This window comes from Myxine glutinosa, chromosome 14, assembly GCF_964187855.1.
Source record: "Myxine glutinosa chromosome 14, kmMyxGlut1.1, whole genome shotgun sequence".
Classification (NCBI taxonomy): domain Eukaryota; kingdom Metazoa; phylum Chordata; class Myxini; order Myxiniformes; family Myxinidae; genus Myxine; species Myxine glutinosa.
Window position 1 is genome coordinate 10,920,739 of NC_136274.1, and position 17,134 is coordinate 10,937,872.

At 48.7% G+C, this 17,134-nt stretch overlaps 1 protein-coding gene across 4 annotated transcripts in view; it reads right to left on the reverse strand.

Annotated features, from left to right (window-relative positions):
* Positions 1-17,134, reverse strand: part of TBC1D19 (TBC1 domain family member 19) — a 208,673-nt gene that overhangs the window by 16,835 nt on the left and 174,704 nt on the right. For all 4 annotated transcript variants that reach the window (XM_068135177.2, XM_068135179.2, XM_068135180.2 and 1 more), the window contains 6 exons: positions 14,926-14,988; positions 14,719-14,830; positions 14,071-14,115; positions 13,616-13,648; positions 13,001-13,110; positions 12,828-12,919 (listed from right to left, as the gene is read on the reverse strand). In XM_068135177.2, the coding sequence (XP_067991278.1) occupies positions 12,828-12,919; positions 13,001-13,110; positions 13,616-13,648; positions 14,071-14,115; positions 14,719-14,830; positions 14,926-14,988 (455 nt within the window). The remainder of the gene's footprint in view (positions 1-12,827; positions 12,920-13,000; positions 13,111-13,615; positions 13,649-14,070; positions 14,116-14,718; positions 14,831-14,925; positions 14,989-17,134) is intronic.

A 17,134-nucleotide genomic window follows, 5' to 3' on the forward strand; every position in this document is an offset into this window, starting at 1 on the left:
CAGATATTCAATCGGGAAATCTCTAAAGCGACCGAAAGAGAATGAAAAAGAAGAAGAAGAATACGGCGGAAGAACAGATTTTATTATACACACACAAGCAATGGATGGAAGAAGCAGTAACACAGCGAATCCTTAACTTACACTATTCATTTTTACTTAGCCCCAAGACAAACGAGCAGGACAGGACGTTCACACTTACACAGGGGATATTGCAGGCAGGTAGGCTTGAGAGGGCGGCAAGGTCGGGAGGCCGCCGTTCGCAATTCCTCGCGGTTTTTGGCGGGAAACCCTCCGTCGTGTCTCCACTGTGGTAGACGTTACGCGCTGGTTCGGCACACCTGCTCCTCTCCTTGGGGTGGGGCCGTCTCCCTCCTTTCAGCGCGTCTCTCCAAAGCTGGTCTCCTTGCCGAGTACCTCTCCTCTTTGGCTTGGAGCGTTTCGCATCTCACCGCCTCTTTTTGGTGCAGCCTCTTTTTGCTCCTCTCCCAGGGTCATCTCGCAGCTCATCTCCCAAAGCAGTCCCTTGCAGTCGCTTTTATCACCTCGAGCGAAATCAAGCCGCCGACTCCGAGGGCACGCCTACCGGGTCACTCACCGCGGTGTTGATTGGCTGTTAGGGCTGGTTCACTCCTTCCTTCTTATGACGAGGTGGAGACACGCCTTTCTTCCCCAACCTTACCTCGTGGCCAATGGTGGATTGAAGAAAACCGGCCAAAATGCGGAAGGCAATTGGAAGGGAGGTTTTGGGGAAATTGGAAGGGCCTACGCTTATTTTGTTTGATACAATGCAAAGTCAATCTAGTGGGAAAACACATACTTAGCCTACATGGAATAAGGAAATACACTATTTAAAAGATATATCGTGACCTGCGTGTACTTTTCATGCAATTAACAAGGACGCTGACTGCGACCATTATTTACATTACAGGGTGGTACCGTACGTTTGTAACGTTCACATTGTAACGTTTCCACATTCGTTACACGGCACCCTCCTTTCTTCAGGCCCGTACTCAGGCCTATTAGACTTTAACTTAGTGTGACACGTAGGTGTAATTCCCTCTACAATTAACCTGACCCTGAGTGTGACAATTTTAAAACACAAATAAGTATGTCCCCCTATTGCATTGCATCCTGTCTAACAGACTCAAGCCCACAGCTAACCGAATTACGGAATTATTCTCAAACTATACATTTACGGTGGGGAGCATTATTTACAATGACGTGATTTCTTATTTACAACGCAACCCAGGACCTGTGTTTTTTTTTTGTTTTGTTTGTTTGTTTTTTTCTTTTTAGGGAACAAGAGAAAGAAATTCCTGTTGGGAGGGAGGAGACAGCACGCATTGCATCGATGCACCAGTACCAATACCACCAAAGCACCCAAAAGCACCAAACACCACAAAGCACCCAAAAGCACCATCCGGTGCGGTCACCATGGTTCATAATAAACACAACAAAACAACTGGTGGTGGTCTTCTCTTTCTCTGCTGGGCCGATGTTCTTCCCGACGTCTTCTGGCTTCATGCGGCCTATTTGGACATAATAAAAAGCACAACTTGTGTCCATTTTTATTTAGGGCCTCAGGGGCCAACTAAGGGTGGTCCACCTGTTTGGCATAGGTGCCACCTTACCGAGGTCCGCAAGCAAGATTCCCTGGCCACTATGGCCGGTTTCCAACAGAGGTGCCCTGCCCCAGAACCTGGGGTCCATCAAGTGGTACTTGGCCGCAGAACAGCGGTCCATAAAGTGGTACATCAACGCAATGCATGCTGGTTCTGGGAATCTCGGGCGCACAATGGCCACCTCACGCACGCTCCCATCGGCACTCAATGGCGCACAGGTCATGTGGGAGACAAAAGAAAGACAATTGAGCGAGGGGTAAGGTCACAAGGGTGCACGTCAATAAGGCAATGCAAGGTGAAATGCGTACGGAGGGCGAAGTGAGAAAGCTCGTCCCTACCGTACGTCACCCCCCTGTCACCTACCCTACCCTTACCCCATATGTACAAAAAATCTACCCATTTACAAATTCGTCACTACTGTCACGTCTTCCCCATATTTCCCCTATACCAAATTCGTCTCCACAATCCCTTTACTTCAAAATTTGCCATCACCAATTCATCATCAATCCTCATAAGGAGGGAGAGATGGAATTACGCACAATGTCACACCCACGTCATGATGCGTCTCACAATCCAAACATTTGCATCATAAAAAATAATCAAAACATGGCATGGTGTGGAGTACCTGTCACCTCAGGTGAGTGGATGCAGATGGTGCGAGGAGATCCTTCATCCTAACTATCCTCTAAATGACTTTAACACACTTTACACTACCCGGGGTCTTTCCCTGCCAATCCATTGGCCAACTTACACTATGGGTTCTAATAACCAATTCCCATTGACCAACTGTGGTGCTTCTCAATTTGGGGTCTCACTCCCCCGATTCATCTCCCGGTGCTCTAGCACAATTTCTGGGCTGCGACGTGTACCTCTCCCAACAGGTCTACCCACCTGCACACCTCCACCACTGTAGTTGCCACCCGAGCTTACCTAGCTCCTCACCCTAACCTAACTAACTGGGGACAGCCCCTCTCCTGGCTCTGTCACCCCATGGTGCCCTCTGGCACTGGGCTACCCGGGTCCGTCCTCCGGATCCTCGGGCCCCATCCACAACAACTACTACCGGCTCCCAGAGCCCACCTGCGGCCTCACCTGGCCGACATCCTCACAGTGGTGGAGTGCCCAAACCAACTACACACACTAACAGGCTACACGCCCAGCCATTCCCACAACACCAATGCACCCATCCACATACCATTCTGTCACCCGCACCACAGATGCCAATATCCAACCACAATTTACCTGTACCCTCTACCTAACACTTACACTACCCGCCCCGGGTATCCGTGATGGGGGTCCACTCTTCCCCCATTCACACCTTCGCACCATCCACTCCACTCCACAATTTCCACCATTCTCACTCCACGACCATCCATTCCACTACTCCATACCATTTATTCCATACAACCATTTATTCCACACACCTGTCCTCCATTCACCTGTCGTTGCACACCTGTGCAATCATACCTGGTGCCACCTGCACCCTCCTTTCTTCCTGGACCATTTGGTCAGCACAACACGCAATCACCACTACTCCCTCATACACTGCTCCATTCACCTGTTCAGTTGCACACCTGTGCAATCACACCTGTTCCATTCTCACCTGTTCAATCCTCACACACACGGCATCATCTCAGCTAACTACTCCCCTCTGAAACTTGCGCTTCCCAGTCGTCCCTTTAAACTATTGCGCTCCCACGTCATTATAATCCACCCTAATCTACCTGCGTCCCCACTACAGGTATCAGTCACTAACTAAACTTAACGTCACCTAATGTCATCTTCGCTAGGGCCCTATCAATATAACCTAACCCACCCGGGCTAGTTTTTACTGCCATACACCCCATAAGCTATTGCTCCTTTGCCCCACATCTGTGAGGGATGGTGGATTTGCCATCCCACCACATCGGGGGTCTCTCACTATCAATTTTGTTCGTCCAGATTCCAACCAATTCAAAAATTTTCCATTTACTGCCAATTCTACCCACCTTTCGAAATTTCGTATCAATTCACTATCACTATCACGATCACCATCATCACAGTCCGCTATATCCTAGCCTCGGTGCGTCATGACATCATTAAACTCGGCTTCGTAAAGCCGAGCAATGAATTCGGGTGGTTTGGTTGCCTGCAGGTTGAATCCGTCCGGCTTTCGGTTCAAGGGAGGTGGTTTGGTTGGACCGAGGCTCCACGCACCATCTCGGCGCGGCACCTTGCGGTCCCGGGCCCGATGGCTCAATCTCCCCCGGTCGGAACCCCGTCCCCACGAGGGGGCACCGTTCCGCCTCCTCCCACTCGCCCTTGAACCGGACCGGTCGCCTCGCCCGACAAAGCCCGGACTCGACCGTGCGGGGCGGGGCCAACCAAGCCCGAATCGGCAACGACGCTTCGAAGAGAAGCGACGCAGCATCGATCCGCGCCGGGCCTCGCACCCAACAAAGCACCCCCCCTCGCACCGAGCGCTCGCATCGGCTATCCGTCGCTCTAACCACTAAACCGGTTACCATCGATGCTTTACTTGCATGCTTACAAGCATACGCTACCCCTTTCACCCTCACAAAACCTGGCGTTCCAACGCCGTCCGTACATTCCACCAACGCTCTCCCTGTTACACACCACACCTCTCGCGCACACTCTTGCGCACACTTTGGTCCACACCTCTCCTCCGTTACGTCCTCCGTAACACTCACCATGGGCGTGCACTCTTGCATCCACCCACTAACGCGCTCACATGGGCTCTCCCACACCCGCGCCATGACCAACTCAGGTGTGCTTCCTCGCACACGTTCCACCACCACCTTACTCTCCGTACACCCCGACGTGCATTCTCGCTCGCACTCGGTTTCACACTCGCGCTCCGATGTGCCCTCTCGCACCTGCGCCATCACCAACTCACTATTCGTGTCACTCTCCGTACACCCCGACGTGCATTCTCGCTCGCACTCGGTTTCACACTCGCGCTCCGATGTGCCCTCTCGCACCTGCGCCATCACCAACTCACCATTCGTGTCACACTCCGTACACCCCGACGTGCATTCTCGCTCGCACTCGGTTTCACACTCGCGCTCCGATGTGCCCTCTCGCACCTGCGCCATCACCAACTCACTATTCGTGTCACACTCCGTACACCCCGACGTGCATTCTCGCTCGCACTCGGTTTCACACTCGCGCTCCGATGTGCCCTCTCGCACCTGCGCCATCACCAACTCACTATTCGTGTCACACTCCGTACACCCCGACGTGCATTCTCGCTCGCACTCGGTTTCACACTCGCGCTCCGATGTGCCCTCTCGCACCTGCGCCACCACCAACTCACTATTCGTGTCACACTCCGTACACCCCGACGTGCATTCTCGCTCGCACTCGGTTTCACTCCCACACTTTATAACACACCCACTCGCCGACGCACACTTTTTCCTCCCACGCGTGCCATTTTCACTCACACGGGACCCTTCACCAACGCCCGGGTGCTTCCTCGATCCCAAGCGCGCGAAAATTCTTTTGTCGCTAAACATCCTCCTGCAAAATCTACCCGCACAATATACAGCACGACTCACCTGGGGGAACCTTTTCTCCACGCGAACCTGCAAACTTCCATTCGGGTTAAGCACAGCATCGTGATGTGAGCAGGGACTTTGTACATAATCCATTTCTCCCTGCAATTCCCGGGCTACTTCCGTCATCTCTTCAATTTTAATTCCCGCTACTGCTTTTTCTTTATTAACCTCTGCGACCGCTGGCTCTAACAAAACACCCTCCTCTACCTCAGCGGTCGCCGGCTTTTCCAAGCCCCGTGTCGCGATTTCTACCCCCGTCATTGTACCCGTGCTTTCCTCCGCTTCGCTCAACCAGCGCTTTTCGACCCGCGTTACTTCCTCGTGCACCCCTGGGACCCTTTCGCCCACCATGCGATCCATGGTCTCCCCCCATTTTTGCATGCGGTCACCCATTCTGTTGGTTATTGCTTCAATTTGGTTTCCCAATTTTTCTCTCCGAGCCCTCTTTTCGTCCCTCATTGCATCCATTTTTGCCATCAATTGGGTCATGAAGGCTTGCATTTGGGCCGCGCTCATTGGTTCCGCCGCCGTGGCCCCCTCAACCACGTGCGCGAGAGCGCCATTTTGTGCACCTGATACCCCCTCAACCACACCTTCTTTACTCTCCTCCACCATTTTCCCCACTTACATTTCCCCGATGTCCTGGGTCGATTCCACCCTGTCTATCTCTCCCACCGACATCCGATCGCCTTGATTGTCCATGGCGCGATCTCAAAATTCGGGTTTTGCTTTATAAAACAAAATAAATTTCGGCAGCTTGTAATTTTGAGCGCGTTAAGCGCGCTTCGGGTCCGATTTCGGGTCCGATCTCCCTCCTCGACACCAATTGTTACTCTAATAGTACAATTGGTGTTCCAAAATTTGGGCCTAACAAATTTAGTCCCAGGTCCGAATCTAACTCCTCGACACCAAATGTTACTGTACTAACACAATTGGTGTCCAAAATTTGGGCTAAATAAATTTAGTCCCAGGTTCGAATCCAACTCCTCGACACCAAATGTTACTGACGATTTGTACAATTTGGTGTCCAAAATTTGGTCCAGGGTTCCAAATCCCCACTCCTGACTACCAAATGTTACAGACGCGGCTTTTAGATGTTATATTGACCGAGCGGTGGTGTATTTAACCGCGTCCGAACAGTTCCTCCCTGATTAAAACCCGATTCCACCCGACGTTGACCAGATCGCCCCACAGATATTCAATCGGGAAATCTCTAAAGCGACCGAAAGAGAATGAAAAAGAAGAAGAAGAAGAATACGGCGGAAGAACAGATTTTATTATACACACACAAGCAATGGATGGAAGAAGCAGTAACACAGCGAATCCTTAACTTACACTATTCATTTTTACTTAGCCCCAAGACAAACGAGCAGGACAGGACGTTCACACTTACACAGGGGATATTGCAGGCAGGTAGGCTTGAGAGGGCGGCAAGGTCGGGAGGCCGCCGTTCGCAATTCCTCGCGGTTTTTGGCGGGAAACCCTCCATCGTGTCTCCACTGTGGTAGACGTTACGCGCTGGTTCGGCACACCTGCTCCTCTCCTTGGGGTGGGGCCGTCTCCCTCCTTTCAGCGCGTCTCTCCAAAGCTGGTCTCCTTGCCGAGTACCTCTCCTCTTTGGCTTGGAGCGTTTCGCATCTCACCGCCTCTTTTTGGTGCAGCCTCTTTTTGCTCCTCTCCCAGGGTCATCTCGCAGCTCATCTCCCAACCCAAAGCAGTCCCTTGCAGTCGCTTTTATCACCTCGAGCGAAATCAAGCCGCCGACTCCGAGGGCACGCCTACCGGGTCACTCACCGCGGTGTTGATTGGCTGTTAGGGCTGGTTCACTCCTTCCTTCTTATGACGAGGTGGAGACACGCCTTTCTTCCCCAACCTTACCTCGTGGCCAATGGTGGTTTGAAGAAAACCGGCCAAAATGCGGAAGGCAATTGGAAGGGAGGTTTTGGGGAAATTGGAAGGGCCTACGCTTGTTTTGTTTGATACAATGCAAAGTCAATCTAGTGGGAAAACACATACTTAGCCGACATGGAATAAGGAAATACACTATTTAAAAGATATATCGTGACCTGCGTGTACTTTTCATGCAATTAACTAGGACGCTGACTGCGACCATTATTTACATTACAGGGTGGTACCGTACGTTTGTAACGTTCACATTGTAACGTTTCCACATTCGTTACAATATATAAAATGAATCCATCTTGAGTTCTCCAACCTTTAATGAGCAAAATAAATAACTGCTCGACATTTCGATCAGCAACACGGACAACCGTGCATCCACTGACCTTTCTCAAGAGTAAAGAAAAACAATTCTACACCCTCCCTTATATCAAGGGGAAAAGGGGGTGGGGACACCAAAACCACCAATCAATGCCATTCTGGAACAAACTCGTGCCATACAAATTTAAACCGTAAATCAAACCAAAAACTGATCTGATCTAAACTTGCTGATCGAAACTTCGAGCAGTTATTTATTTTGCACATTAAAGGTTGGAGAACTCAAGATGGATTCATTTAATTTTAATCCCAACTGCAAGCTATTACTTAAGATATATATATATACAGTCACGTGAAAAAGTAAGTACACCCCATGTAAAGTTTTGACTTTTTCAACATATTTCAACATACAGCTATTTGATCTTCATTTCAACAATATTGATAGATAAAGGTGATATAAATATAACAAATATCATGAAACATTTACATTTTGTAGTCCATTGTATAATTTAAATAAACATCAATGCAAATTTCGCATGTGGAAAAAGTAAGTACACCCCTACATTTATCACTACTTTAAATACCTAAAATTAGAATCAGGTGCACCAGCTCAGGTGCAAATGATTAGAACGTCGTTGGAGAGGATCTTGGAGGAACCTGTCATATTTAAACCTCAGACATTTAGTTTGGTTTGCTCTTTGTTGTTGAGGTGTGCGGCATCACCATGCCTAGATCAAAAGAGCTCTCTGAGGCCTTCAGAAAGAAGGTTATAGATGCCTACGAGTCTGGGAAGGGATTTAAAAATATCTCCAAACAATTTGAAATCAATCATTCGACTGTCCGGAAGATCATCTACAAGTGGAGAAGATTCCAAACAACTGCCAATTTGTTCAGGCCCGGCCGCCCCAGCAAGTTCAGCCCGAGAGCAGACCGCAAGATGCTGAAAGAAGTCTCTAAGAACCCCAGAATGTCATCACGGGACCTACAGGTAGCTCTTGCCACTGTTGATGTCAAAGTGCACAAGTCTACCATTTGTTACGTGCTCCTCTCCAAACCCTGGTCATGGTGTACCTCCGAGCACCGAAAGGAGTCATGGCAGAAAGATGTGCTATTATGTGTGCCAATGACCAATGGTGAAACCACACCAAACAGTTAATACCAAAAACCAAGTATTGTATTAATATCGCACAATAATAACACATGCACAAGTACAATATAAATTCAATTGCACAACAAAATACCTTATAATTCCTATGATGGTACCACCAGTTTCTTAACTCGATAACTCATGGTGCTCCACGTGAGCGAAATGTAACACCCCCAAAGTCACTGTCCCGGCACCAGGCCAAAGTCGATCCACGCTCCGGTGATCACAAGAAAAAGGTCATATCGAGACCAGAACCCCGGACGGCTGACAGTCAACGCTGCCGAAGAGCCGCTGGGTGGGTGTCGGGCCGACGTCTGTCAGGCAAAAGTTCACCCAAAAGGCGACTGGGAATTCACACCTTCGGTTCACCAGACAACGACGCTGATATGAACAAGCAGCGGCTCCCCAAGCAGAAAACCACGAATTCCCCAAACAAAATCCACAACACACACGCGAACCAGGCTAACGGCTGGGGCGTGGTGAAATGGCTGGAGCGAGGTGAAATGGCGGACAGGCCCGTAATGGAGGCGTACCTGCTCTCCAACAACGATTCACTTTTTGGAATCAACCGCAAAACCTGTCACGCAGGTTTATCTGCCACAGCGATATCGACTCTGTCACAGGAATCCCTTTCCTGGGGAAACCAATATTCGCTCGTGACCAACGTTCGCCAGCGTCCGCTCGATACCTCAAAGCAGCTCGGCCTTGGTCTTCCGACCTCACTTGCTCCGCTTTAGCCTCATCCTCTTCTTCTTCCGGTTTCTCCCAATCCATTTCGTTTTTCTTTTAAAACACAAATTTTTCCTTTTGAAGACAGTTATCTCCATTTCACTCAAACTATAACAATAATAGTACAGGAAACTAAAAATGCTTCCAGTGGATGAAAACCACAAAGACGGAAGTGACGAATCCGTAACACATTATAAAGAGGCTGCACAAATTTGATCTACATGGGAGGTGTGCCAAGAGGAAACCTTTGCTGTCCAGAAAGAACATCAGGGCAAGACTAAAGTTTGCCAATGAACACCTCGGCAAAGACCAGCACTTCTGGAAGTCTGCTTTGTCCCCTGACCCACCCAGTCTGGATCCTGTTCGGTATGGCTGGTCGAAGGATGAATCTGGTCAGGGGTTGGTTCCAGTGACAGTGGCAGACAAGGTGCCACCTGTTCCTGTTGAAGTTCTGCAAATCATCAAATGTGCATGTTCGTCAAACACGCCATGCTCAACAGCCAGATGTGGATGTGTTGTGGCCCAACTCGCCTGCTCCATGTTCTGCAGCTGCAACGGGAGTGACGACTGCTGCAATGAGCGAACAAAAACCGGCAACTCCCACGCTGATGACGAGCTAGATGACTAGTCCGATGACACGTAAGCTTAATGACTATCTGTTGTTATTTCCTTTCAGCCATCGCATATTTCAATTTTGTATCAAATATTACGATGTTTATGTGTGGAAAAATGTATATTGTGTTCGAAAGAAGGGTATATTGGTTCAAAGATTAATGAAAATAACACAATATGATATAGTATAGGTCAAATAAACGTGTTGTGTGCACAGTACTTGTGTGTGTTCAATATTGGAGGATTTAATACTGTCCGAAAAGTAGGCATATTTTGATTAACGATTCATTTTTTTAAATGTGTATAAAAAAATTTCCCCAAGGGTGCGACTTTGGCACCCTCTTGATTTATTATCAGTAGATATCAAACACTTAGAAACAACAATAAAACATTGTATATACCAAAGAATACACCTCAGCCCAATATCATACTTTTTCCACTGGACTACTTCTGGAACAATGTGCTCTGGACAGATGAGTCAAAGGTAGAGCTATTTGGCCACAGTCCCAGAAGACATATTTGGTGAAAACCAAAGACAGCATTTGACCACAAGAACCTGATACCAACTGTAAAGCATGGTGGTGGAAATATTATGGTTTGGGGCAGCTTTGCTGCATCAGGGCCTGGGCAGCTAACCATTATAGAATCCACTATGAATTCTTCATGGGTGCTTGAGGATAATGTGAGGCCATCTGTCGGAAAGTTGAAGCTCAACCGAAGGTGGACCTTGCAACATGACAATGACCCTAAACATACCAGTAAATCCACCAAGGAATGGCTGAAAAGAAAGAAATGGAGGGTTCTGGAATGGCCAAGTGAAAGCCCGGATCTAAATACCATCGAGATGTTGTGGGTGGATTTGAAACGAGCTGTGCATGCAAGAAACCCCTCAAACATCGCACAGCTGAAAGAATTCTGCATGGAGGAGTGGGCAAAAATTTCTCCCAGTCGATGTCAGAGACTGGTAGACAGTTATAAGAAACGCCTACTTGAGGTTGTTTCTGCCAAAGGGGGCAATACCACCTATTAGAGCCAAGGGTCTTTCCCTCACGGTCCCCATGTACTGTCTTTGTCTTTCCCTCGCGGTCCCCATGTGCTGTCTTTGTCTTTCCCTCGCGGTCCCCCTGTACTGTCTTTGTCTTTCCCTCGCGGTCCCCATGTGCTGTTTTTGTCTTTCCCTCGTGGTCCCACTGTACTGTCTTTGTCTTTCCCTCGCGGTCCCCATGTGCTGTTTTTGTCTTTCCCTCGTGGTCCCACTGTACTGTCTTTGTCTTTCCCTCGCGGTCCCCATGTGCTGTTTTTGTCTTTCCCTCGCGGTCCCCCTGTACTGTCTTTGTCTTTCCCTCGCGGTCCCCATGTGCTGATTTTGTCTTTCCCTCGCGGTCCCCATGTACTGTCTTTGTCTTTCCCTCGCGGTCCCCCTGTACTGTCTTTGTCTTTCCCTCGCGGTCCCCATGTGCTGTCTTTGTCTTTCCCTCGTGGTCCCCATGTGCTGTCTTTGTCTTTCCCTCGTGGTCCCCATGTGCTGTCTTTGTCTTTCCCTCGTGGTCCCACTGTACTGTCTTTCCCTCGTGGTCCCACTGTACTGTCTTTGTCTTTCCCTCGTGGTCCCCCAGTGCTGTCTTTGTCTTTCCCTCGTGGTCCCCATGTGCTGTCTTTGTCTTTCCCTCGTGGTCCCCATGTGCTGTCTTTGTCTTTCCCTCGTGGTCCCCATGTGCTGTCTTTGTCTTTCCCTCGTGGTCCCCATGTGCTGTCTTTTGTCTTTCCCTCGCGGTTGTCAGCTCTTTCACGAGCCTCGATTCAGTATAGAAAAAAAAAAAAAAAAAAAAAAAAAGGGTGTACTTACTTTTTCCACATGCGAAATTTGCATTTATGTTTATTTAAATTATACAATGGACTACAAAATGTAAATGTTTCATGATATTTGTTGTATTATATCACCTTTATCTATCAATATTGTTGAAATGAAGATCAAATAGCTGTACGTTGAAATATGTTGAAAAAGTCAAAACCTTACATGGGGTGTACTTACTTTTTCACGTGACTGTATATACACATGAAAGGGGAGAGTGGGTTTTGGTTGAGATAGACTACATTAATTGAGAAAGAGAGGAGAAAATGGGTGGGATTGAAGAAAAGGGAAAAGAGAATGTGAGGTTACCGTTATTTAAGCGTGAGGGCTTACATAGACAACCCAGTTTTGAGCCAGTTAGGAAGTTGGTTTTTTCTTTTTATTCACACAGAAGAGGAAGGGCCGAGCCCACAACAAAGAAGGGCCCTCTCAATGAAAATATAAGCAAGATGGGAAAATGTAACAATTAAATGAGATCTCGCCAATTGATTCGTGAATTGAATGTTTCAAGTTTATACAAGTCAGAAACACACTGTTGGGGGAGTTGTTCTAAAGAAAGGGAGGGTGGAGAGAAAAAAAGAAAGAGGGTGGATGGGAGTAGGGATCGTGGGAGAGGTGGAGCAAGTATATTTTGTGCTGTGGCTAATAATCCCCCCCCCCCCCCCCCCCCATGTGCAGTAGGGGTCGGTGAACCACTTGCACTGTGGCACATGTACAGGTGAAAATCGTAAGTTCCTCTCCATCACAGGGAGGTGGGACGAGGAGAGATGGATTGTGCCCATGACCTTACCCTGGGTACTACCAAGATGTATGCAAAACTTAATGGAGATTATCATAGCCCTGTTTTTTTCTTTGATTTTTAGATGTACACACACATAGACACTTACAGAGAATCGTTTACATCATAGGGGAGGATGGTTGATGTGCCTTTGGAAAGCATTGAGTAGGAAAGCATCAGAAGCCATGGAACAAATGCACTGATTAAACAAGACTGTATTGACGTATTGTTGATCTTATAAAGCATCAATCATAGCGATTGTATACATTATGAGCATTACTTTCACAATAGTTGAACCGTATTGTGAACGTACGGTGGTGCCCCGACGTCATGGAGGTGAAGGAAAAGCTGCGGCTGATGCACTTTGACGAGTGACTCAAAAAGCAAGCACAGCTTCACGATTCCCTACGTGAAGGGATCAAGCACGTTCATCATCGCGATCAAATTGAAATTTGAGTATGAAGGCAAGAGCATGAATTGACTTACCGAGGCGTGAGAAGAGACGCAGTGCAGCCTGTAGAAGAACTTTGTGTACATTTCACGGAAGACGCCGTACAATGTCGGAGGTTCGTTATACAGGAGACACAGAGGGGCAGCTGCATAAAGGGGAAGATGTAAAAAGACATTTCAAGCATTTCAATTTGTCGAAGTTAACACACGGTTTAAATGTACATTATCAAAGTGATAACGCAGGCAAGCAATGTCAGCTTCGTCATTCCCATTGATCATGACTCACAAGAAATGACAAAGGCCCTTGATTCAATTCCTGAAGAAGGATCCAAATGAAAGGTGCTTTTCAAAAGGTTTGCCGCTACAATCGTCAAGTTATAAACTCATAGCCTAACTACAGGGGAGGAAATGTGAGTTGGTTGAACCTTAGTAATGATACAACCAGCAGACTGAATTCTTCACTGAATCCTGCTCACACGTGCATTCAGTAAATGATAAGAGTTTGTCACAAAACCTTCGATTCTTAGAAGCTGAAAAATAACTATAAGAATAAGTGAATCATCAGACACGTTACAAAAGGCAAAGGGTTTCAATGAGCCGTTGCTCGGTCGTGCGACGGGCTGCACCGGTTTGGCAGAATAACGACCTCACCGTACATGGCGAATCCATGAAAAGGAATCACTCCTGAGGGAGACAATTACAGAGGTGCGTAAGATGTAGTAATCTGGAGGTTAGGCTCCAGGTGCATTCTAACTAGGTGAAGGGGAACCGCTTTTAGAGGCCATTTTTCCCCGCAGGGCGGGGGTTGGCCTTTTTTCGGGCACCGTGGTCCCCTTTTTGAAGCAATGTTTTACGGCCGGATGCCCTTCCTGCCGCCAACCCTGTTTGTCGCCTCTTGCGACGCACAGGGAATTACCAGTGAGCTGGTACTCAATTTGCCGACCTCGGAAGGATAACAGGCTGAGTCAACCCCCCTGGCGTTAATCCAGCGATCGACCGGGATTTCGAACCCAGGCTCGTAGGATCCCAAGCCGACACCCCAACCGCTAAGCCAACACCATTCTAACTAGGTGAGTAGCAAGTTATATTTATTGTGAGGTTCTCACCGTTTGGAGAGTATTTGAGAGTCCCAACCTCGCTGTGTTCTTCACCTGAAAGATGAATATTGATGAAGGTCACCATACATTGTTTTCTACAAAACATCCAGCGGGTGTCTGTGCTCAATTTGAATACGAGGGCAAAGAAGGATGCATCGAACTGGAGCTTCACATTCAAATTAACTTAAACTTCATTTACAATACTTAGACGAGAATAAGTGAGTGTGGAAAAAGTCCCTACACAGATGGACAGGAGAATTAAATGGTGATGGACAAAGAACTTGGACATCGTAAAGTGGACAGGAAACAATAAAATTGATAAACACGTTTCATTCATTTACACAGAGGGAACACAAGGGCATTCAGAAGTTGGGAGAAAACTGCAATAGATAAAGGTGACAACGGCACAAATCAAGTCAGGTAAGTGATAAGTGGAAAAAAAGAAAGAAAAAACACAGAGGGACCTCGTATCTGCTAAAGGGAAGAGGAACTGTCCATTTACATGCATCTTTTATCAAAGAATGAGTCATCAATCCCATCTGGCTTCCCATGGGTGTACTGCATACAAAAGAAGCTGTCAGGGAGTACCAGGCAACCTACTTTCTACTACCAAAGACAAATAAGAAGCGAAACTTGGAATGACAATGCGCGCAGTACCATTCGGTACGTGAGACCGGAGCCACCCTGTCTGAAAGGATGCGACTTGGTTCACACCGTTGGTGCTCAAGTACTCCAAGATAGACGCATCCCGAGAGAAGCAGAGCAGGACCTGATGGGAGGACATGGGTGGACGCAGGATGTTAATCTACCGTGGTCATTGAATTCCAAACGTGCTGAAAAAGAAAACATAATCCCCCTGCTCACCTGATAAAGGTAGTCCTCAAAAACAAAGTAGTAATCATCGTTGCTTGCTGTCAACTTCACATCCTGGCATGACATAATATCAGTCGTGCTTGTCGTGTCATCAGAAATATAATAAAACTGTGATTCAATCAACAAAAACGAAAGATTGTTTTTAGATTATGCCTTTTGCACCAATCTCCTGTATGCACATCGCCATGATGGCCACAACTCATAGTCAGCCCGTCCTCTGCGCCGTGGCACCAATCTCCTGTACGCACATCGCCATGATGGCCACAGCTCATAGTTAGCCCGTCCCTTGTGCAGTGGCACCAAACTCCTGCATGCGCATCACCATGATGGCCACAGCTCATAGTTAGCCCGTCCCCTGTGCAGTGGCACCAATCTCCTGTATGCACATCGCCATGATGGCCACAGCTCATAGTTAGCCCGTCGCCTGCGCAGTGGCACCAAACTCCTGCATGCGCATCACCATGATGGCCACAGCTCATAGTTAGCCCGTCCCCTGTGCAGTGGCACCAAACTCCTGCCAGCGCATCACCATGATGGCCACAGCTCATAGTTAGACCGTCCCCTGTGCAGTGGCACCAAACTCCTGCATGCGCATCACCATGATGGCCACAGCTCATAGTTAGCCCGTCCCTGTGCAGTGGCACCAAACTCCTGCATGCGCATCACCATGATGGCCACAGCTCATAGTTAGACCATCCCCTGTGCAGTGGCACCAAACTCCTGCATGCGCATCACCATGATGGCCACAGCTCATAGTTAGCCCGTCCCCTGTGCAGTGGCACCAAACTCCTGCAGACGCATCACCATGATGGCCACAGCTCATAGTTAGACCGTCCTCTGCGCAGTGGCACCAAACTCCTGCATGCGCATCACCATGATGGCCACAGCTCATAGTTAGCCTGTCCCCTGTGCAGTGGCACCAATCTCCTGCATGCGCATCACCATGATGACCACAGCTCATAGTTAGCCCGTCCCCTGTACAGTGGCACCAATCTCCTGCATGCGCATCACCATGATGGCCACAGCTCATAGTTAGCCCGTCCCTTGTGCAGTGGCACCAATCTCCTGCATGCGCATCACCATGATGGCCACAGCTCATAGTTAGCCCGTCCCCTGTGCAGTGGCACCAATCTCCTGTATGCGCATCACCATGATGGCCACAGCTCATAGTTAGCCCGTCCCCTGTGCAGTGGCACCATTCTCCTGCATGCGCATCACCATGATATCCACAGCTCATAGTTAGCCCGTCCCCTGTGCAGTGGCACCAATCTCCTGCATGCACATCGCCATGATGGCCACAGCTCATAGTTAGCCCGTCCTCTGCGCAGTGGCACCAATCTCCTGCATGCGCATCACCATGATGGCCACAGCTCATAGTTAGCCCATCCCCTGCACAGTGGCACCAATCTCCTGCATGCACATCACCATGATGGCCTCAGCTCATAGTTAGCCCGTCCCCTGCACATTGGCACCAATCCCCTGTATGCACATCACCATGATGGCCACAGCTCAAAGTTAGCCCGTACCCTGCACAGTGGCACAACTCTCCTGAACACACATCACCACGATGGCCACAGCTCATAGTTAGACCATCCCCTGTGCAGTGGCACCACTATCCTGCATACACATCACCACGATGGCCACAGCTCATAGTGAGCCCGTCCCCTGTGCAGTGGCACCACTCTCCTGTATACACATCACCATGATGGCCACAGCTCATAGTTTGTCCATCCCCTGTGCAGTGGCACCAATCTCCTGCACACGCATCACCACGATGACCACAGCTCATAGTTAGCCCGTCCTCTGCGCAGAGGCACCAAACTCCTGTATGCACATAACCATGATGGCCACAGCTCATAGTTAGCCCGTACCCTGCACAGTGGCACCAATCTCCTGTATGCACATAACCATGATGGCTACAGCTCATAGTTAGCCCGTACCCTGCGCAGTGGCACCAAACTCCTGCATGCGCATCACCATGATGGCCACAGCTCATAGTTAGCCCGTCCTCTGCGCAGAGGCACCAAACTCCTGTATGCACATAACCATGATGCCCACAGCTCATAGTTAGCCTGTACCCTGCACAGTGGCACCAATCTCCTGCATGTGCATCACCATGATGGCCACAGCTCATAGTTAGCCCGTACCCTGCACAGTGGCACAACTCTCCTGTATACACATCACCATGATGGCCACAGCT